The following is a 23785-nucleotide window of genomic DNA, read 5'->3' on the forward strand; positions in this document are numbered from 1 at the left end:
ACCATTTTATTTTTTTTAATCGGAGAGAAGCACAGGAGCACTCCTGCACAAAATGTGAGTTTTTTAAAGACAAAACCCCCATTCCTCTCCCCCACCCCACCCACGATGGGCACAGAGCTCCTGAGGAGCTCTGTGCCCAGGTCCCAGGTCCTCAAGGTTACTTGCGAGGAGCCAGGACAAAACTGCAATGCTGGGTCACATGTTCCACGGTGTCGGGATCATCCTGAGACCACGGAAAAATCAGAATAAAACTGTAGGGCAATATCCCAGGGTAAGGGAGGGCTCATCCCTCTCTGCTCCCGGGATCCCCTGTGCATCATATGGACGTACAGAAATGATCCCGGTGCGATCCCTGGAATATCACCCTGTCTAGCCATGCCCCTAGTCTTGTAGAGCAATGCTAGGCCTGAGGAACAAATTCACTTGTGGCCTCACATCCCTTTATAGAAACAGAGAATTTGAGTCCTTAACCTGAGGAGACAAGAGTGAGAAGTTGGGGGAAGAGACCACCTGCCAGAACTGAAGTTCCAGAGCATCATTGGCTGTGTTCAGACAATCACGACAAGGGAAGTGTAAAAGTTCTAAAGGGAAAGTGACTGGTTGATCCTTTCTTGGACACAAAACTGTATTAGATGTAATCTGGGTGGACGCGTATGAAACTATTGGCTTCTCTAGAGCTTTAAGACATCTGCAGAATGAATGGATTTTTGGCATCAGTACTTCTCTGTAGTGTTTGTTTACTGAATTAGTTTACTGAATTAATATTGAAGGAGCAAGGGCTGCAGCCCCTGCTGCAGAAGTTCACAGATGACAGAGAGTAAGTGACAAAACTTTCAAAACTTTGTATTTGTGCTTTCCAGAGCAAGAATGGATTCCTTCTCTTCTTTTCCTTTCCTTTTGTTCTCCCTTTTCTTGTCCTTCTTCCTTCATTTTCAAGAACACTGCAGACTAATGCCAGGAAGTCAGTACCATTATATACGTTTGTGGGTGGGCCAGAAGATTTCAGCAAATTGGAAACTAGACTTTTTTTAGATAACTAGAATAATTACAACATTAAGGCTGCAATCTTAGGGACCCTTTTAAGTCCCACTGAATTCAATGGGGTTTACCTCTGAGGAAGCATGCACAGGACTGAGGTGCACATTGCTTTGTTTGCAATTTATGGATTTAAAACCCTAATAAAATTCTTAATGCAAATTAAGTCAGATGGCTTGACTTTAATTTTTTCCTCTTTGGGGGCGGGAGACTCACTGCGCATTCAATATTTTGTCCCAAGCATGATAGATTAGCAAAGGAACTGAGGATGTGGAATAACCTGGGTGGAGCCTGGGGGACAGAAAAGGGTATTTCTGTTACTAGAGGATTAGAGTGTCTGATGCAAGAATAAAACAACGAGAGCTTTAAATCAACAAAGATTACAAATTTGAAACTGTAGCTTGTTTGTGATTCTGAGGGATTTTGTAGAGCTGATCTATAAAACACACCAAATGGTTGAAGTGACTGAAGTGTCATAGTGACTTCCAACTGGGTTAAAATTATTTTAACTGTAGGTATTACTGATTTTAAAATTAGTTTAATGCAGTTGGAAAAGCATTTCTTCCAAGTCATGAAATCACTATGACACTTTCTCTTAGTTTCTTTTGATAGTTTATTTCGGTAATGCTGTTTGCTGCAGCAGTGATGTAGTATAATGTTGCCAGCCTTTTATCAATGTATATTGATAGTAAATTGTTGTTGTTGTTGTTGCTGCTGCTGCTGCTGCCAGATGTGCCAGTCTGGTGTAGTGGTTACAAGTGCTGGGCTGAGGCCTTAGCTAGACCTAAGGATTATCCCAGACAAATGGAGAGGGTCGTCCTTGCCTGCTCCCGGTATCCCCTGTGTGTCATTTGGATGTATAGGGATGATCTCGGGATGATCCCGGGATATAGGCCTGGTCTAGCCATGGCCTGAGACTCAGGAGCTTCAGGTTTTACTTCCCACTCAGCCATGAAGCTCAGTGAGTGACTTTGGGCGAGTCACTGAGTTTCAACCTGACCTCCTGAAGAGGAGGACCACGTAAGCTGCTTGTGCTCCCTGTAAGAGGAGAAAAAGGCAGAATGTGGCGGTGGTGGTAATAATAATAATAATAATAATAATAATAATAATAATAATAATAATGGACTTTGCTTTTAAGATTGTTCTGGCCATTTGAAAATAAAATGAACTTGAGCACAGTATATCTGATGTTGAGATATCAAAATGATATGCAAATATCTAAAGATCAAACTACAGGTGTACTTAGCAGAAAACTGGATGAAGATTTGGTCTAATTCCTTTTCACTAAGGAAGCCCCAAATCTCTCTGTGTGTGAGAATGGCAGCAGCTACTGATTCCAGGGAGAGCAGTCTGAGCAATGATCCTTTGCTGAAGTATTACATTTTGGCTGAGAATATCTGGAACAGAAATTTAGGGGGAAGATTGGCATTCTTAATTAAAAGTTTAGCCTGCATTAAGCCAACTTGCCGCCTTTCCATATGTTAAATTCCATTGCTCCTCACTAGGTTTACATTGGCAAGTGGAACATGAGTGCATTCATGGTTCATATCATTCATCATTTTTTCATCAAAAGCATGGAAATCCTTTCCCCAATGTGCAGACGTTTTACAGCAATGCTATAAAACCCGAGAGAGGCTCTGTTTCAATAGAATTACATTAGTATCAGTAGCCTGGCAAATATCAGAGCTGAAATTAATCAAAGGGGCTTACAGAACCAACTCTACATATAGGACACAACAGAACAGGCTTTACCTAAGAAAGTGATCTGGGGCTTCCCTATCCCCCTCACACTTTCAAGAAAGGGGATGTGGAGGGATACAGGGGAATCGAAATAAAGCAGTGATTTATTTAAGAGGAAGCAAAAGAGAAGAATTGTCCTATTTCATATCCTTCTTTGTGAGCTCCAATAATGCATATTTTTTGTACAAAATGGTGGTGGTGATGGGGACACAATTACTGGGACAGACTCAATGGATGCGGCAAGAGGCACATTTTATTGCAGCATCCTATATGGTTACAGCAGCTCACTCACACTCCATATTGTTTTGCCTTTCCATGGAGTTCTGTATGTATTCATGTATGCTGGCTGCCCTGCAGCACAATCAGTCCTTCACAGAACGCTAGCACCTGAAGATGTAGCCGTTCCTGAATCGATACTAGGTATCTTATTTAGTCATGCGAACAGCTCTGTGCGAATGCATTCTGCCAAAAAAAAGAGAGGGAGAGGGAGAATAGGGCTGTTCACTTTGAAGTACACTACCTACCCAAGACTTCCAGTGGACAAAAACTGCTGATAAGCAGCAACACTTTCCCTCCAACCTTTGATTTCCTTTAGAAAAGGAACTGCAATCTTCAATTCACCCTCACAGAGACTACTAGAGATACATGATGTAAAACAGGACATGGGTTATTTGAGGGTTATCTAACCCTCAAACAACCCCCTGCTGTCTGGGTTTGCATGACACAACATGCCATGGCAAGCTGGGATGCCTTCAGGAGCCATGCAAAAATGGTGCATGTGGGCGCCCGGCCCAATGTGACAGCCCCCATGGGTAAATTAAGCTATGGTGGACTCTCATCTTGTGCAAACCACGTCAATCTGTTTGTCCATAGATTTCCAGCTGGGACATTTTCAATTAGAGCAATGCAATTTTATGTCTTCTCTAATACATTCCTTCTGCACTGTTTAATTTATTTGGTCAAATATGTGTTGCAATAGTAAAAGCCAGATAATATATTTTTTAGAATTGAGTGGTGCTTCTAACTAGTTACCAGTTCTTTCAGGGCATTTCAACTGAGAGAGAGAAACAACGAGAAAAAGTTCAGTGGTATCCTTACACTGGTAGTACTTACCATTCAATCACCCTTGAAGGTTGGTCAATATTATTATTATCCCCTTACTGCAGACTAAGAGCAGGGAGAGGGAACTGACTGTGGGAAATAGTAGCTTGCCTAAAGCCTAGTATAAGGAGGAGGCAAAATTTGAACTGGGGATTACCCAGCTCACACTCTTAGCCTACACACAACATCAGCTCTCTTATAATAAGTTCCTATGAAGCTGCCTTAAACTCGGTTGTGCCATTGGCCCATCTAGCCTCCATCTGGCCTACCAACTAGGTGTAAAGGAAGGGATTCACAGATGACATCCTGGAGTGCTGAGTTGCATCAGGGGGGATATTGGGGTAGAAGGGTGATATAGCTTGGTAGCCAAACAGACACACATTCTGCAGACAAATATAAAATGATGTGCAAGTTCTCAGATACACCTAACACATTGTAACAATACTCATTAAGGCCCTTTCTACACCTAAGGATTATCGCAGGAAAATGGAGCGATTGTCCCTGCCTGCTCCCGGGATCCCCTGTGTGTCATTTGCATGCACAGGGATGATCCCAGAATGATCCCTGGAAAAAAGGCAGGTGCAGAAATGGCTTAAAGGAAATACTTAGTTTAGCTTTAACTTGGAAGCCTTGTTAGAAATTCAGCCTCTTGTTGACATGGGGCAGAGACTGCACTTAGGGTGGGGAGAGAGAGGGTGAGAACAGGAGTCTTGGATGAGTCCTTAATCACACTACCACTCCAATGCTAACACTACAACTCTTTCTTGTTTTAATTCATGGGAATCTGATTTCTATTCCTCTTCTCTCACCAAGATGCCTTCTTGAACCACTGGCATTTTATTTCTGAATCTGACCACCCAGTAGCAGCTTGGCTCCTTTTTTGCATCCAGGCTGTGCCCCGGTAGGCCTTGGCATGATCCCAACCCTGCCACTTCATGTGATATCCCTACTCAATCTGTCATCTCTTTTCCTGTTGTGTGGCCCATTGCCAGGTTGCAGTAAGGGGCTCATCATGCTGACTGGCTTAGCAAAAGTTTTTAATTTGCTTGGGATTGGGTCTCCATATGGCAGAGAACTGAGGGAAACCAGTAAAACTTTCTTTACAAAAACCTAGCAGTGCTGACGAAATTTTCAAACAAGTAACAAGGAAGCAGACTTCTCCCTGGCTTAAAGTCATCGTTTTAAAAAAGTGCAGAGGGTTTTTTCTTTCTGGCACCATTTTAGATTCATTTTAAAATGTAACCATTCCATCCATCTTTTTGTTTCCTCCTATTAAAATGCTCAGATTGGCCCCTTTTGGATGTCACTTTAAGCCATGGTGGCTTAACTATTTTTGAAATAGTTCACGCTGCCCCACCACAATTTGACTCTCAACTATGCATATCCATTGTTTATATGGTTAAAAAAAGGAAAGGGAATAAACTACACCCCTTAATGCAGATGTGTTAGTAAAAACTAATAATTATACAACTTCAGGATCAAACATACTTCTCAAAATCAAGTAATTCAAATTGCAGTCCTGTGACCCAGGCATAAGTCTCAATGAACTCAATGGGGCTAGATTGTGCTGCCAATCCTTCTCTGTTCTTTCAGTAGTGAATTTATTGCACATTCAGAAATACCAGCTCAGATAATATGGTGGAGTGACAGATGGGAAGCGCAAGGATGAGGGAAAGCAGTTTGGCACAGCATGTCTGTTAGAGTGAATGGATGAAATTGCATTGTTATACACAAACACACCCCACATAGATCCTTAACAGAATGGCAGAAATTACAGGTTCATACCAGCCAACATATACTTGCAAGAATGATTAAATTTGCTGCATGCTTCCTTGGCAGACATACATCACTTTTACTCTCACAAGGCATTGACATTTTATTAGATGTATTTGTTTAAATGTATTAAATGCAAATGAATCAGGATAAAATGGTTGAAAGAATCAAGTCTTACAGAGAAACATTCTCTGCTATACAGGATGGAAGGTGAGTTGCTGGTAAAGCTGATGGCAAATGCAATAAGTAGGTTAACTCCTTAGATCATGTGATATTTCTGGAAAGCCCAGCCTGATGGAAATTAATGTTGTTATCAATGGAGAAATGGCTGAGATTGTTAGATGGTAACTTTTCACAAACCTATTTTAGGACAATTGTTTTTAAAAACCTAAAAACAAAACATAAAGAACACAATATACAAGGGTGCTGCTAGATTGACAAGACCACATTAGTCAGTTTGCATTGTATAGCAGAAAGCAACCACAATGAACTACTGCTAAATAGGATTGAGCTGCTACTGAGACAGCGGCTTCTGACAAGTAAACTACTATTTCATTCTCTTATTGGTTTGTTTGCCATGACGCACAGGACTAAAAGGTATGGGGGGGGGGAATCCATCAATGTGTTTCATAAACTAACCCAGAGTTTCATAAACTGACCCAATTACGGTAATAGAATTTTCCAGACATTTATCATACTTTATATGAAACATTTGATTGAATGTAAAAGCATTCAATTAACTATCCTTCAATCGTTTGTGTGGTAGACAAGGACAATGTGGTCTATGTTTTACAATAGCTGCTCCATTGCATGGAAATTAATCAGACTGATAGGCTGGGTTCATACAATACGCTAACACACCCAAAGAGGGTTGTTTGTTGAACCGTGGGTTATCGTGTTGTCTGAATGCAGTATCTTTTCCACATGGTGGATTACTGTGTGGTCAAAACACAGTACTTTTTCTACAGGATGAGATACCATGTTGTCTGAACGCAGCGTGTTTTCTACAGGGGTGCTTGTTAACCACTCTGAACAACCCAACAGCAAACCATGGGTTCTCAAGGTGGCTTGTTCGAGAAAAATTAAACCACACTGCTTGGTTAACAAGCCAGCCTGCCAAAAAAAAACACCCAAAAAAACTGCTGCATTCAGACAACATGATAACCCATCTTGTGGAAAACATGCTGTGTTCAGACAACACGCTAACCCATGGTGGGTTAGTGTGTTGTGTGAACCTGGCCATAGAATCATGGGCACTGGTTATGTTGGGGATGAGCTTTGGTTTTACTAGACCATTGGCCATGTTTAAGGACTGATCAACATTGCACTAGCTGCCACATGAACCTGGATCATGGATAGTTTCCTACAGCTTGATTTAAAACAACACAAAACTATTGCAAAAGTGTGACATTTCCCCCAAGGAATATAATGAAATCAATTACATTTTATACAGTCCATCTAGATTCTAAGAAAAATAATAATAACAACAATAACTGGACATCCATATATTGATTTCTATCCTGATAAACAATAGAAAAAGAACAAGTGTGTTATGATGCTGATGGAAACTCCTATGGGGCAACCTTGAGTATCTTTTTTTGGGGGAAGAGGGGCAACTGCTTTGTTAAGCAAATTAATGACATTAAATTCACTGTTATGAGACAATAAACAAATATTCAACAGGCACTTTGGGTTCAGTCTCTTTGCATCAATGCTGCTAAGACACAAACAGTCTTGTCCCATGTCTTGGTTTTGGCTTTTTATGGTGAATTGTGGTTGGTTTTGAGATGGTAGTTTTCACTAAAGGATCCACAATTCTCTATCAACCTTACAGCCCCTCACTCCTGAGATCGACCTAGGGGCAAAGACAGTTGCATTTATATTGAGAAATTGTGTTAAGAAGCCACAGAAAATGAATAGTTTAGGCTCTAGAAGAATGAGCAGACAATAAGGTCTAGTTCTCAGAAACACAAGTGAGGTAGGAAATCTGTTTCTAGGCTCTACAAAGTTATTACAGATGGTGGGGGGATGATTGAACATTTATGAAATATGAAAATTCCCTGCACATAGAAAACTAGGGTATCAGGAAAAAGCTAAGACTAAAAACCCTTCTCTGTGGCATCTGGTTTTCTTTGTGTATTGTGTTGGGAATACTTTGTAGGAAATATTTTGTATGTGATGCAATCACATGACTTCATCGATCATGTATGACAACTAGGCCTAAGTACAGAGGAGAAAATGTAAAGAGCAGGAAGAAGCACAACAAACATTGAGAGAGGAAAGAAGGAAGAGAAACTGGCTAAATATTCTTAACTACTAAACTGAGATGTGGAAGACTGAAGCACCTTATGGAAGTCAAATCCTGAAATCCCTAATCTCAAATGTGTGAAAGATGGTAGTGTTTATTCCATGATGAGAGAAAGGGTGGGCATACATGCTAAAAAGCCCTCTTAGCAAAGCATGCAGCTTGGTTTAGAAAACCTCTTCTGAGACTCAGCCAACATCTATTTTTCCATATAATCACATATGAGCTTCCCAGAGAGGCTCACCTGCTACCTATGTTGTGCTCTTTCTGGTGACAGTTGAAGCCTTTTTGGCTTTCCCAGGCATTTTAGCCTTTTAACTCTGTTGTTTTAAACCTGTAATTTTAGATCTCTGCATTGTTGCTAAGTTTTATTTTGGTTTGTATTTTTATGCTGTAGTTTTAAACTTCTACATTTTACATTGTATTTTATGACATATTTTGTGGTTTTAATCATTGTGAACCAACCAGAGAGCTTCGGCTATTGGGCAGCATAGAAATGTAATGAATAAATGAATAAATAAAAACAATAATCTGGAAATGTTTGGTAAGTATGTAAAGAATAGCAGGATGGAGTGGAGACTAGATGTGTTTGGGCTGTGGAAGCAAAATGTCAGGAAACAGTTGCCAGGTGCAAGAGACTATGCAAGGCACTGAAACCCCATTGCTCATATGCTTTCAAGCTTTTCTCCACATTAAAGAATGCTGAAGTTCTCAAGATGCTTAATTCCAACACTTGAGAAATAATCCATTGGATATGTGGAATACTCATGTAAGTCGTGGTCTTTTTATAGCAGGAAACCAATCAACTGGCTGGGAAAATAGGAAGCTTTCTATTTCCTTCCTGAAGATCTCCTTGGTCCCTTCTTATTGACTGAAAGCTTCTTTTCCTGTGAACCTCCTGGTTCTGGGCAGCACTTGAAGTATAGCATCCAAATTCAAGAAGTCATGCCTTTCCCAAAGTACTGCCATGCCATACATGAGCCTAGCCCAACCTGCTGCCATTCAGATGTTTTGGATTTCAAGTCTCATCAGCCCAACCAACCTGGCCAATGGTCAGAAATGCTAAGTTGTAGTCCAAAACATCTGGAGTGCACCAGGTTGGTGAAGGCTGCCCTACATGCTCAAATTCCTTGAAGGAGGCAAAGCCTTCCTGTAAGATGGTGAAGGTTGCCAAATAACACTCAAGTGAGTCTAAGGCATTAGCTTTGTTTATGGCGGAAGTAATGAGGAAGAATGCAGTACAGTTCTCTTTGAATATCTAATGATTCTGTATATTCTGCGCAGAGATCCTGACTGTGCAACAACTCTGTGTAAAATTCCATCTCTGTGAGGCCACATAAACTAATGGAGGAGAGAAAGATTCTCACAGAGTGCTGCAAGAAAATACTTAAAGGGCCTTACCTCTCTTGCTCTCTGCATGTCTCTTACCCCCCTCATTTTCAATTAGGAAAGGGACTGTGCGTTCAGCATTCTCTTTGTTGGTTGCAACCTTTGTTATTTGGTCTGGGACTCAACCTTAAATTAAGTGTCAGCTTTATTACCAAACAGATCCACTCAGTGATTCTATGCTCTGCCAACAGTTTACCAATGAGAATGTTATTCCCTTCAGGAAAGCAGAGCAGCTTGAAAAATATTAAAATGGTTGTGTCAAAGTTGCTTCCCTCCCAAAGCAGGCTTGAATTTCTTTGGTCTTTCTGAACTGCCTGCTCTTGTGGATTCCGAACCTGCCAAGCAATGACATCAAGTGATCTTTTCTTTCCCCCTCCCTCTTTAGTACCCACATTCAGTGGTGTGGCTGTTTTGCCCTCCCTACCCTGCCTGCTCTCTGCAGCTGAAATCACAGTTTATTCAAAGGGTTCAGGCTGTTCTGAGTGGCCCACATTAGTTGGGCATGTTTCCTTTCTATGAGATGAATGAGTTGGGTTCACAATACATCTGCCTCCCACAGATACACTCTTAGCTGAAGCACAGGGCCCTGCCCTAGCAAAGAGACCGATTTGGAGAGCATAAACAAGGTCACTGTATATAGCTGCAACTATTCCATGGCTTTCAAAATTTGGCTCCTGTTGCCATAGTCCTGAGAATCTCGGCTTTCAGTTTTAGTCCGCACAGTTCCAAATATAACATTGTATATGCGAAAGCAACATCTGCTAAAGGCTCTGAGATTTGTGTGTCTCGGGGTGTGTGTCTCAGAGGAGCTTCCAGCGGGCAAGGTTCTTGCCTGTTCACAGTTCCCTGTCTCTGTACACAAAACACGTTCCAAACTGCTTTACTTCACCTACCCCACTGCCTGCCAGCATCCCCCTCCTCCTCCTCCTCCCCTTCACTTTTGTATTAGTTTGCAGTTAGGATAGAGAATAGCATACTTAACTGTAGTGTGGGTGGCTCTCTCTTATTATATAAGCTATTACCATTTCTGCAGGTGCTGAACAGAATTTGCATCTAATACACGGAAAGTGATTCAATGTTAGATTTTTAGCGTGTGTGTGAGTGCACTGAGAGAAAGAGAGAGAGAGAGATTTTCAAACCTTCCTGTTGACAGTAGGAATAACTTAAATGTAGAATAAGAAATTCGTAAAGTATAGGTCTAATGGACATATGGAATATAGCACTACAGAGACATGAAGCGTGGACAACAAATAAAATGGGGTGGGGAGTAAATGAGCCTTTTGAAGGTAGTACTGGAGAAGAATGGTGAGCTGAACAAAAAGGAAAACGAATCAAATAATATTGGATAAGGTTTAAGAGAGTGATGACCGCAGTCAATTGTAAAGAAAATGTGTTCAAGTATGACAAGGCACATTCTAAGAAATAATGGATTCGTTTGAGATATGATTAAAAGGAACCTAAAGAACAAAGGGCAAGAAGACTGCCTATCCACTACATAAAGCAAATTTTCTTTAATAAGAGAAAATGCTGGAGACATGTGATGCCTTGAAAAGACACAGAACAGTGGAGAATTGATGCCCTTAATGAAACATTAAAATAAGATCATGCTCATTCTGAACATGGCCAATTTGACTTCTTGGTTTGTAGAATTTTGGTTTCTGATGTGCAGTGAACTGATGAGTAGGCACACACCCCTTATTTGAAAGGACATTGATTGTCACCTTCATCCCTTTGTGGCAGTATGGTTCAGCCTGCACTGAAGACTAACTCATGTCCATTTAATACAGTAGTCATTTCAAAACACTTTTTTTTGACAGGCTTTTCATGTGCAACACTAAGTTTGATTGCTGCTAGTTGTAATGTGTAACTTCTTTTACCCCGGCTGATAGGTTTTGTTTTTATTTTGTATTTTAAATCATATATAGCCTTTAGAAATTGCTTTTGCATTTGTACTTATATTATGTTCTATGGTTTTATAATTAAGATGTACATTGCTCTGGGTACTTTTAATAGGAAAGCAGGATGATGATGATGATGATGATGATGATGATGATGATGATGATCTTGGCTGCTCCTAAGGATTTGTGGACATGGTTTGGTTTCTATTATCTTTCTAGGTTCCTGTTTCTTTCCCCCCAAACTCAGATTAAAGAAAAAAAATAACCTGACATGGTTATTCAATTGCACATTTTTGCATCATAGTCACCCCTGGTTTTAAATAAGTTTATTTTGGTTTTCTAAGATTTTCCTCATCATTGAATGATGAGCCATTCAACGAAGGAAGTTTTTAGTTATTATTTTGTCCAGAGAGTAAAGCTGTTTATATGCTGATGGGGTGTATTCTTCTTTGTGTGTGTATACATAGTAGATCTGTGTCTATGTGTATTTGCAAAATAAATAAATAAATAAATAGTCTTTGTCCTCTCAGATACTAAGCCTGCTGAAAGAAGCCCAATGTTTGCTGGTATGCACACCTGTGGTAAAGGGAGGGAAGAGAAAGCTTTGTTTTTGATGTAAGAGGCCCATTTGCTGATCTGAATAACCTCAACAATCCATTCACACCTTTGTCTTTCTTCTCTTATGTTTGAGGTCCCTTTTCCACGTCTTTGTTTTTACTTGTCTAGTCACACGTGTTCTGAATAGCTGCTCCAAGCCATTCAGCATTTCTGTATGTGTGCCTGTGCTTATGCGTTTGAAGGGGGGGGGGAGGAGAGAGAGACAGAGAGAGAGAGAAGGAAAGAAGGCTGATAAGCTGTGACAAGTTGAACAAAACAGACTTCTGATCTTTTTCTTTTAAAAGTCTTGAAAGCATTATGGTTCCTTGGACATAGTACATAGTCCAGACAAGTGGAGCTTTCAGAATTAAACTGCCCAGATCTCTTTCCCCTAATAGCAGTGTCAGGACTAGTTTCCCAAGTCTCACACAGCTAAATTATGTACTTTCCAAATGCAGTTTCAAAAACGGGGAAATGGCTAGAGGAGAGAGAGGTCTGGAGAGGTTGCACAGCCCCACACATTTCCCATGGGGGGAGGGAGTCAATTCCTTGTGCTGCTCCAGTTCTCCTGCAGCCCAATAGGCAAAAACTGGAGCAGAAAACAAGGCTGTTTCTTTTCCCCAGGAGTAAGGCTCCAGCTTTAGCTACTGACAGGGCTCCCACAGAGGCACGTTTTACTCCACTTGCAGCCTCTTCTGATTTCTTCTCCACCTGTGAATCTTTCATTTCCTGAACAAAGGGGCTAGAAGAGACTGCTGTGTGGAGAACATATGTGGGGAAAAGGTGCTGCTGCTGCTGCTGCTAGTGAGATTGTTAGCCACAAAATCCTCATGAGCTGAAGGATGGAATCCTCAACATGAGCTGTGAGCATTGGTAAAAATGTAGCAGTGAGGTGGGGTAGGATTTACTGTGGTCTAGGGTTCCCAGCACTAGAATCAGTCAATGCCTAGAACTTCAGCTCCAGCACCCAAACATAAAAGCACAAAAGCCTTCAAAGTGCAATGTTCTAAGAAGAAAAGCACCTCAAGTTGGCAAAGGGGGTTATGCTACCCATTTAAAAACAAATGTTCTGAATATGTTTGAGCTTGTACATCTGGCCAAGCCCTAAGAAGTAAAGAAGACTCCAGGGTCTAGGATTACAAAAGCAACCTCTACACATTTGCATCCATCATTAGATAACTATGCCTCTTGCTACAGAAAGTAAGTAAGTAAGTAAGTAAGTAAGAAAGAAAGAAAGAAAGAAAGAAAGAAAGAAAGAAAGAAAATTAGTTGGAGACACTTAAGAAACAGGATTTTAATATGCCTCTTTCAGCACCAATTTTATAGAACCCTTGCCCTATGCACTAATCTAGATCAAAAGTTTTGCAAAGTGAGAGCACTAGTTTGTGTCCTAATAGCTTTATCACACCAGCATTATACTGTGCAATCACTGCGAATTGCATGCAAAGGACTCAGAAGTTTTCCACCTTATAATCTGCTTTGATTGTGAAGTACTCCCATGAATCTTGCCTTAATTGTGCAATAAAGCAAAAAGATTCACCGTATTTAGCCCCTACATTTTGAGCGTATCTTCTGAGCCGCGCTGGGGCTTTTATTGTGAAGTACTCCCATGCATCCTGCCTTAATTGTGCTCCTTTTGCAAAAGATTCACCCGAGCCACTACTGTGGGCGCAGGAGTAGGGTTTTAAACTGCCCAGAGAGCTCCGGCTATTGGGCGGTATAGAAATGTAATAAATAAATAAATAAATAAATAAATAAACAAGTGCTTACATCTGCGTAAGTTTTAAAGATAAAGACACCAAAATTGGCACAGTAATAGATATTAGGGAGAGCTTTAAGCATACCAAATTTGAATTGAATTGGGTCATCCATTGATTTTTTAATGATTTTTTACATTTCCCCCCTTAAACTCACTTCCTGGTATGCAAAGGATCGCTGTCGCCCGGTAGCAAAAACAACAACAACTGTGAAACCTTAGTGCTACGGGGATAATCTGAGGGAAGGAGGTATGTGGGATGAAGCTTTCAGTCTCTACACTGTATGGTACTTACTTAAGACCATTTTTTCAGGTGTTGTACAGCTAAAGTGCATAGATACTGCCAGATGTACAGGTGGATATGTGCAGAATATGTGACAGATGTCTTCAGTTTCAGTTCCTGATAGTATACCAGTAAATACCAGTTACTGATAGTATAACCACATATATCAGGCCTCACACCTTTACCACTGTCATAAACAGTGGTGGGGACAAAAATCAGTCTCTGTGTCTTTTTTTGGTCTTTTTTAAACACGCACATAAACACCATGAGTATGGCTGTAAAAAAAGAAAAGAGGAAAAGGTAAAAGGGGTCATAGGATTAAATGCAAAATCATATGCTACCATGTGTAGTTTTGAAAATAAATAGGTTGAAAGTCAGACAATAAATCTGCAACCCTATGCACAGGGTATGCACATATGAATTCAGTGGAGCTTATGAGCTTTTCTATTCAAGGCATTTATTGTGCACTCATCATTCCCTGCTCACAGTTGTTTATAGGTTCTTTAGACACTTCCAGTTTTGTGTCTATTTTTAAAGAGCACTTTCGGTGCTTTTTTTTAAAACAGGGAAAATGCGGTATTAATTGTGAAAGCAAAAAAAGAAGAAGGGTTTTTTCATTTGGGTATTTATGCTATTCTGTTATACCATAGGTTATACTCCAGGTTAAGTAGTGGAAGAGCAAGAAAGAAAACACTCTTCATGTAGTACTCAGAAGTCAATTTTTTGATGAAACCTAAAGTAGATACAGCAGATTAATAGTCCCATGTAGGAAAGCCCTATGTCTGAGTAAACATAAACAGAATTTAGCTGTAAGAACAAGAAAAACACATGTAGATATGGCAGAGGAGAGAAGAGATGAGTAAACCTGTTGTTTCTTTTTCTGGCTGCTACTCCCCTGATGCACTTACCTTTGCATGCTTTCCTGTGGGTGATTGGTTTGGTCATGTCCCGATAGTAGCCTTCCTTACAGTAGTGACAGTGACGACCTGCTGTGTTGTGTCTGCAATTAAGGCAGACACCTCCACTCTTGCGGCCAGATAATTTGTAGAGTTCCATATTAAAACGACACCTTCTGGCATGCAGGTTGCAGTTACAAGCTGGAAAGAAAGGAGACAAAAGAGAAATATTGCTGCTAGTGACTGATGGCTCTTATATAATAGATAGCTTTACCCTTGGCATAAATCATGTGTGTCCTAAAAATATCTGAACAGACCTGAATAGGCAAAAGGCATGCCTTGAGCCAACCCATCATGGATGATTCAGTGTGGATTGTTTTTCATGAACCCTGAGAACCCATGACACAGTAGGGTTGTTGAGGATAGCTTGTGCTCAGGGTATCTTGTGGTGTCTGAATCTAGCAGTGTGACTTGTCCCAAGAGATTACAGAGCTGCTTGGCAAGAGCGGCATAAAAGCCTGTGCCCTCTTCACAATATCGCCAATGTCGCCTCCAGCATCCCTCAACATTGACTGCCCCTCCACTGATACAAAATTAGCACTTTGGAGGACTGTTACTCATTTGCCACCTTTAAAAAAAGGACGCTTTCGGAGTATGCAAATAGGGTCGTATTTTATTTATTTATTTCCCCACAGTCTTTCACAAGTGCACAAGAGTGCAGATTTGGCTGTCCTACCATCTTGCCTTGTCAATTTCCTTGTAAGTTACAGCTGTCCAAGAGAACTATGAAGCTGAGTAGGTAACATACAAGGAAATTGACAAGATGTGACTGCATATAAACTAATTGGCAAACACTTGCCAAGGACTGGGGGCTGGGGGGGTGGGAAATAACACTAAGAGAAAGTATGACTCATTATCACATTTCAGAAGCACCAAAACAAAGGGGGGGGGGGAAATGCAAGAGAAGTAAATGTTCTGATAAGGAGCAGCAAAGGGGAAGGGGACATAGTAACTCCCAGTTGGCAAGGTGACTATGCCTTGAACTGACACTTGTCAGTGTCCTCCTCACTTTCAACACTTCCCTGATTATCACTGAAAGTCTACACCATGCCTTATCCCAGGGATCAACCTGGGATCATCCCTGTGCGTACACATGATGCACAGGGATCCTGGGGGCAGGGAGGGATGACCCCTCCATTCACCCGGGATAACTGGGATGGCTTTTAGTCTGATTTTTCCCATGGTATCGGGATCATCCAAAGACTGCAGGAGGTGTGGGCACCCTTCCCACTTTCGTCCCAGCTCCTCGCAAGTAAACGTGAGGAGGCAGGAACTGGGCACAGGACATGGAGCTCTTCAGGCACTCTGGGCCCATCAGGGGTGGGAGGGAATGGGTGTTTTTATTATTATTTTATTACCTTTGGCAGAGGAGCACATGTACGCACCTCTCGTGTTTTTTTAAAAAATGGTGACTGCAACGTTGTTCCAGGACGTTGCGTGGCCTATTGGACACCCAGGGAGGATCGCGGAAGCCAATAAGTCTGCAATCCTCCCCCTACACATGCCCATAGCACCCCAACCTTTTGCAGCTCCTTTTCAGTGGGTGACTGCACTTTAGCACATTTGCGCAAAATCCCCTGGCAATTTTTTTAACCCTTAGAAAGCAGCTGCACTACATTGTGAAGCTCAGGGTTTTTTTTGTGTTGTATGTTTGCAGATGATGATGATGATGAAGATGATGATGATGATGATTTATTTATATAGCACCATCAATGTACATGGTGCTGTACAGATTATACACAGTAAACAGCAAGACCCTGCCGCGCCCCTGAAGTACTCTATTACTCCATAGTGACCCTGGTCTCAGAGATATCCTCTCATAAAAACACTTCCTAGATTTGGTGGGGGAAATATAAGAAGTACATTGCACTCTTCCTCTTTGCACTTCCCAAAGCTAGGAATGAGGTAGGAATTGGGAAAGCAAAGAATCTTTAACATCTTGCTTCCATCTCCTCCCTCCTAAATTTCCTGACTTCTGTTTCTTGATCAAACACCAGCGTGACAACATTGGAGAATGAGAATTCAGAGGGCAGACTTTTATGTCTATTGATTCACAAGATTTAGCTAGCTATTAACATACTTTACATACCCTTTGAGAATGAATAAAGTACTGTGAAAGGTTAAATACTTTACCTTTTATTCAATACAAGTTTATTAATCCCTTTCCTATATTAATCTGTATCTTCAACTCTGGGCTATTTAACATGGAATGTTAAATGGAACACCTAACCTAGACTAGTATTACCAATCCACCCTTTGAACGTTCTTAAGAACACTGGTAAAATCCACCTAATAATTTAAATCAACCTGATTCTCTAAACAAGACAATGCTTAGGTATAGTAAGGGAAGGAGGCATTTCATTTGTGTTACATGATCTTGTGAAGCACTTTGCATGGGTCATAAAATCCCAAAACTCAGCTTTCTGATTACCAATGCTCCACAATACCACATGCTATCATATGCCCCATATTTAACAAGACTCTAGTCAAAACTTCAGCCCTCTTCTGTTCTCCCTGAGAACTGTCAAGGAACAGTCAGGAAGGCAGTTTCCTCAGAGAGGTATACTTTGCAAAATATTTCAGAGGTTGTTTTCTTTTCCCTTCTGCTTTTATTTGCTTTGTGCCCCTGAACAATGCACGGCCACAGTGCAAATCCACATCTGGACCTCTTGGCTCATCATGAAGGTGTTGTGGCTCACGGTTTGTCACCCTAATCCCACATAGCTTCCTGTGTTTACCTCAAGCTGCTAGTTGGAGTTAAAAGTGTGATATTTGCTCAATTATCAAATTTCAGTCCTTAAAATTAAAATGTAGCTCTGTTTTTTCTTTTTCTTCGCTAGACATCACAACTCTAATGTGGACTTACAATATGTCCCCTACTTGTGTCCTAACACTTATCTGTGTGTTTGAGATTAGATTAACTGAGCGGAAAGAGCTTTTATTTGCTTGGCTGTTGTGGTGCATTCTGTTTCCTTTCCCTATATTGTGAAGCCTGCTGGGTCTAGCACGGGTGCTCTTCAATCCCAAAGCACTAAACCAGTAACTTGAAACAAAGGTAGTCTCTTGAGCAAAGGAAATGCTGCCCAATATTAAAAGTTTAAAAACTGCTCTGGGCAAAGGAGGAGGGGTAGGGAAATGTTAGGACCTGGACCAATAACAACCAATACATTTATTATTATTATAAGGCCTATCCAGTGGAATTTTAGTATGCTTTTAGGATGTTTTTTAGGATAATTTAACAATGTATACTAGTATTTTAGGTATTTTATACTTGCTGTTGTTCTCCACCTCAATCAAAATGAAGAGGTGGGTAAGAAACATCATCGTGATGATTATTATTATTATTATTATTATTATTATTATTATTGATTTACTGTATAGCACAGGACTGCTGGGAAGATTTATAGATCACAGACAAATGTGAGTCAGTTTTACCCTCCCTGCCACCCTCCAACAAGTTGGATATGGTGCAGTACTGGTGTGTTACTCTTTGCCATGCTCCCCCACCCCTTCCTCAGCAGTCTCATTACAGCATCTTCCATCTCTGTCACTCAAGCAAACTTTCTGATTGGAGGCAAGCTCAGTAACATGGAGAAAAAGATGACAGGCCTAGCAGGGTTATACAGCCTACTAAATTCAAGCAATGCATGATAAACTATATGCAACTGGTAGGATTCAGGGTCAAAATGCTGACAACAATCACTGTGGAGATTCTACAGTCCCGCAGGTCTACAGACCCAAATCCAGATAGAATTAGCTATGTTTAAGACACATTGATAGCAATGGGACTTCAATTAGTTGCAATTAAATTATTCTGTTGGCCTCAAAGAACTTAGTAAATACTAACTTCGGTGAATTGAGACTGTAGGGTTAGATCCAGACTTAGTCATTCACTGAAATAAATGGAACAATTAGTCATGTTTGGAATAGATGAAGTGAAATAAATAGAACTGATTTTTTTTATTACAATGGATCTATTCTATGCATGACTAAGGGCACAACCCTATGCATGTATGAACAGAAATCAGTCCTATAATTCCCAGAGTTCCCCAGCCAGTGCTGGATGGGAAATGCTGGGAATTGTAGGACTTTTTATGTCTAAATATGCATAGGATTGCGCTCTAAGTCTTCTAAGCATGACATAGGCCTTAGCTAGACCTAAAGTTTATCCCAGGGTCGTCACTGCCTGCTCCCAGGATATCCTGTGTGTCATTTACATGAACAGGGATGACCCCAGGACGATCCTGGGATAAACCTTAGGTCTAGCTAAGGTCTGAGTCTGTATTCAATCCACAGTAAGAGACAATTATTTTGGAGTAAGAGACAATTTTTTAAAAGAATGGGAAAACCTTTAAAGATATTGGTCTTTTGGCAACTCCAGTACACTGTGACTGAGGCCCCAATTTCCTTCCTTTGTTCACTTCAATATTTCTGAGGCATTTTCTGTTCAGAAGTTGAATGCATAAATTTCACACAGGGAATTTACCCAGTGCCAAAAACTGAAATATGAAACATGAAACAATAATGTATTTTAAGCAAATATGTTTCAAGTAATTCTTAATTAGAAAATAGGCCAGTGAGGCTAGATGAACAAAAGATGTTCAGCTATATACATAGCAAATGTCTGTCGCAGGAAGTATCTATCCATACCTCCTTCAATGAACTCTATACAGTTCTATGCTGCAGCACCCAATAGGTTACAGCTGATCCCTTCTGAGATGAAAACAACAGCTAGGTTAAGAATTTGCACTCTCTTACACAAGTCCTGGTGTGGTCCTCCATACCCTATTTCCCTGCCTTCTTGGCTATAGGGATATAAATCCCTTTCCCCTGGGATTCCCCCCCCCCCAAGAGATTACTTAATTTATTATTAGACCCAGCAAAATACCAGATACAACTCAATCATGCCTCTCTCTCATTGAGTTGCCAATTACTCTCCCACAGCTTTAATGTTACTTCCCTTCTAGTCTCTCTCTGTTCCTGCTCTCAATTGCTTCCAAAACTTCCAACTAGCACAATATGTCACAAACAACATATCTGTTTATTGCAACAAATTTGAAAACAGAGTTCCTGTACAGCCAATTACCCAGGCTGGCAGAAAGCACGAGCTTTCTACATCTCCTTGTGACCTCCTCCCCACTCTGTCCCTTTTCTAATCTTGGGCTCAGTTTAGAATGTAGCAACATAACAGTGAAGGGTTCTGCTTCTTTATAATCAAAGTAATCATTGGGCAGTTACTCTACTGTGCCAACTCACTGGGGTTTTGTTGTGTCTGGGGTTCTGCCACCATTGTCCTATCACACATTACAACATATCCTAACTACTTTAGATCGAGAGCAGACACATATGTAGCTATTTATTCCCTGCCCTCAACATGCACCTGTTTGCAGAAACCAGGCCCTGCAAATCACATTGCCCATTGGAATTGCAGCTCATACAGGCTCTAATTTCATTAGGAGGGGGATGGATTAGGAACCATTGTCTTCACCCTGTCCCTGAATGCCCAGCGTCTGAATATCTTGCCGCTGGGTTGGGCTGGCTTTCAGCCAGCACTCATTGGCAATTACTCTTGTTAGCCTGCTGTGCTTTATCATGCCCAATGGGAGAATTGGCCTTGCTAAGAAATACTCTTACCATTTCCCCCTTACAGTAACATCCAAGAATGAATGGTGCCAGCAACTTTAATCAGAAAAAGACTAAAGAGTAAAGGCCAACGGAGGCCTGGGAGGAGCGATGTATCCCATCGTTCCCATGAAATGCATACCATCCCTATGGAAGGGAGGGTGGGCAGAGGGTGGCTTTGCTCCTTAGCTGCTGAATTTTGATGGCTTTGTAAACATTCTGCAGCTGAACAACTGCTTGTGCAGAGCATGTGCCAATTTATTCAGGGGCAGACAGAGAACCCACAGAAGCCTGAAAAACAGTTCCAGAAGACTGGAGGAACTTGCTTTGGGACTGGAAAATATATAGCTCACAAATGTAAGAAGCGCCCTGAGTCACAAGAGGCTTCTTCTCATAACATCATGATCTCTTTAACACATTTGGCTGGTTTCTGGAATACCTGGACACTCTTTCTCCCGCTGCTAACTAGTGATAGTGTCCTATTTTCCTTCGGGCTGGGACATTTTCTTATTCCTACTCATAGGCATGCATATGGGGTGTTCCAGGTGTGCCCTGGCACACCCTAATTTCCCGGGGCCTCCTCTGCTTTCCTGCACCAACCTGCTCGAATCGGGGCTTTTAAGGAAGACAGGAAAGCGCTGTTTAGAGCCTCTGGAAAGTGCATGAATCTTCCAGGTATAATATTCACTTTCTGAAGGCCCCAGAAAGTGTACTTTCCCCTCCTCCGCTCCAATCGGGGCCTTTAAGGTGCACACCCTAATGAAATGAGGTGTGCATGCCTATGCCCTTACTTTGATATTTTGCTTTACAAAGTGGGAAAATGCAAATTACAAGAAGTGAGTGTGGCAGTGGGGGTGGAGAACGAAGCACTCTTTTAATACATTTGCCACTTTCCCTTACCTTTCCATAAAATTAATCACAGGAAGAACAGGAGTGTGTAAGAAGATTGGGATAAGATAATTCTTTGCTGAATCCAATTCCCACCTCTAACAATTGATTTGTTGGGAGGGGCGTTTAGGCTTAAAGAAAGTTTCCTTTGATACAAATCCTTCCCTCATCCCTGTGGTCACTTCAGGGATTTAGGGAGGGCCAGAAACAACTCTGAGGGGGGAAGGAAATGGGCTATGAGAAGAAATGCCACAAGGTAGGGCTCAGCAAAACAGGATAAATTGGGTAGCATCCTGGGCTGTCTTCCCGCTCAGCCAAACTGCGGATGGAGGAGCAGAGACACACAGCAATTAGAAATGCCTAAGGGCTCCTTAAATGTTTATTTAGAGTTCAATTGGAATCCACTTGGGAACAATTTGTCCACTTAGCTATCTGTGTGTGCAGTCAGTCTTATCTGATTCAGATTTCTGCTGCATCTTCCCCTGGCTGCCAGGAAATAAGAGTTTCCTCTGCACAGAACTTCTCCCGTCTCCTAAATATTCTGGAGGCATTTATATTCTAAAACTGTTGTTGGTTGTTCTTACTAATTTCACCAAGTGATGCTATCAAATTACACTTCTAGAATTTCCAAATCTTTGTATTTCAAAATGAGCAATAGATTTTGTCTTTTTTTTTTTTTTTTGCAGAGCCATTGTGATGCAACACCTTAAATTTATTTTTAAATTATTTGTATTTGCCTACTCTTTTATCTATCTATAGACTGGGTATTTCTTTCTTTTTAAAAAGATTTTTATTTCCCTATTATTTCTTAAGGAGTATTTTAACAGAATCATGACATGGATTCTGACATCTTTCTCTGGTTTCCCTTTCTGCATTGGAGGTCATGGGGCACAATTCTAGGGCAGCCTTCCAAAAGGGATACATCTGACCCCCATCCCTGCTCACCATTTGCTGAGCAGCAAATACTATCACATTTGTATATGGGCTTTCCCAATATACCAGTTTTCATAAAGCTTGGACTGCTGGTGCTTTTATAAGTTTTATATACAACTCTGCTTTTACATTATTCAATTACTGCTTTTATTGTTGTTTTACTGATGGCAATGTGCCTTGATTATTTTTAATGGAAAGGTAGGGTTAAAAGTGCGGAAATAACATAAATACATACACATGTCATTCCAACAAACAATACATATATTCCATGTAACGTAAGACCCATTTCTAATACAATTCCTCCTTGCAATGTTACATGCTATTTTGCTTATTTTCATAGGATTGCCATTTCATATGTTAAAAAAAAGTCAAATCTTGATCAAATCCTGTCAAGTAATAGTATCATATAGTGAAAGCATTTATTCTAACAATAACTACAGGAAAAATTATGAAGAAACAATCTTATGGTAGATTCCAGTCCCTCCAGAAGCTTTGCAGAACATCATGGCATATTACATGGAGAACTCTCCTCACAGAGTGCAATAAATCCGAAATGGCATCACTGAACCTGTCCATTACAGTGAATGGGAGCCCTGTACCATCTTCCTGAGGCAGTATCTTGCCTTAAACTCACGGGAAATAAGGCACTCCGGTCTAAGTAAGAATAAACTGCAAACTGGATTCCTGGAGAGGAATGTGATCACTGAATTCCTCTATGGAAGGAAGAGATGGGCCTTCTGTTCAAAGTAATGACCAAGCACATTGCATTATGCTTAAAACAATATCCATTTTTCAGAAGGCTGTTCCTTCCCTCCTAATGTTCTGGCAAATGAATGCCAGCACTGAACATTTATTTTAACAAACTTTGAATATATGTGGCTACTTGTAGTTAAGGTTGTTTTTCTGTTTTACATTGATTTACAATTTGCACACCAGTGTAACTTAGGACTCCACCATCACAATTTAATTCTCACACAGTGTAACTTAGATCCCCACCATATTTCAGCCTATTGGTCTGCTCCATTGTCTACCTAATTTTTGAAATCTTGAAGTGAATGGCTCCCTACTGACTTCTATGGCAGAGAATAAAAGGGCCACTGTCATTGGTGAATGGCCCCAAGTCAATGCCAAAGGCTATCAACCTCAATGATATCACCAACTATTATGTAAATTGATTTCCTGGGTTGTTTACTACTGGTATCTGCCTACTACAGGGCACTTTTATTTTATTTATTTATTTATTTATTATTGCATTTATATCCTCCAAGGAACCCAAAGCGGTGTACATAATCCACCTCCTCTCCATTTTATTCTCAAAACATCAGCCCTGTGAGGTAGGCTGGGCTGAGAGTCTGACTGGCCCAAAGACACCCAGTGGGTTTCCATGGCCAACTAGGGACTAGAACCCAGATCTCCCGACTCCCAGTCCAACACTTTAGCCACTACACCACACTGACTCTCCCACCACACTATGGTTGTCACAACATTATATCAGGATTTTGCTGCAAA

General features: G+C 40.9%; 1 protein-coding gene across 2 annotated transcripts in view; it reads right to left on the bottom strand.

Moving 5' to 3' along the window:
- The window catches only part of NTN1 (netrin 1), a 137707-nt gene that overhangs the window by 43939 nt on the left and 69983 nt on the right, over positions 1 to 23785 (bottom strand). For both annotated transcript variants that reach the window (XM_063120429.1, XM_063120430.1), the window contains exon 2: positions 14786 to 14974. In XM_063120429.1, the coding sequence (XP_062976499.1) occupies positions 14786 to 14974 (189 nt within the window). The remainder of the gene's footprint in view (positions 1 to 14785; positions 14975 to 23785) is intronic.

This window comes from Elgaria multicarinata, chromosome 3 (assembly GCF_023053635.1).
Source record: "Elgaria multicarinata webbii isolate HBS135686 ecotype San Diego chromosome 3, rElgMul1.1.pri, whole genome shotgun sequence".
In the NCBI taxonomy this organism is placed as follows: Eukaryota; Metazoa; Chordata; class Lepidosauria; order Squamata; family Anguidae; genus Elgaria; species Elgaria multicarinata.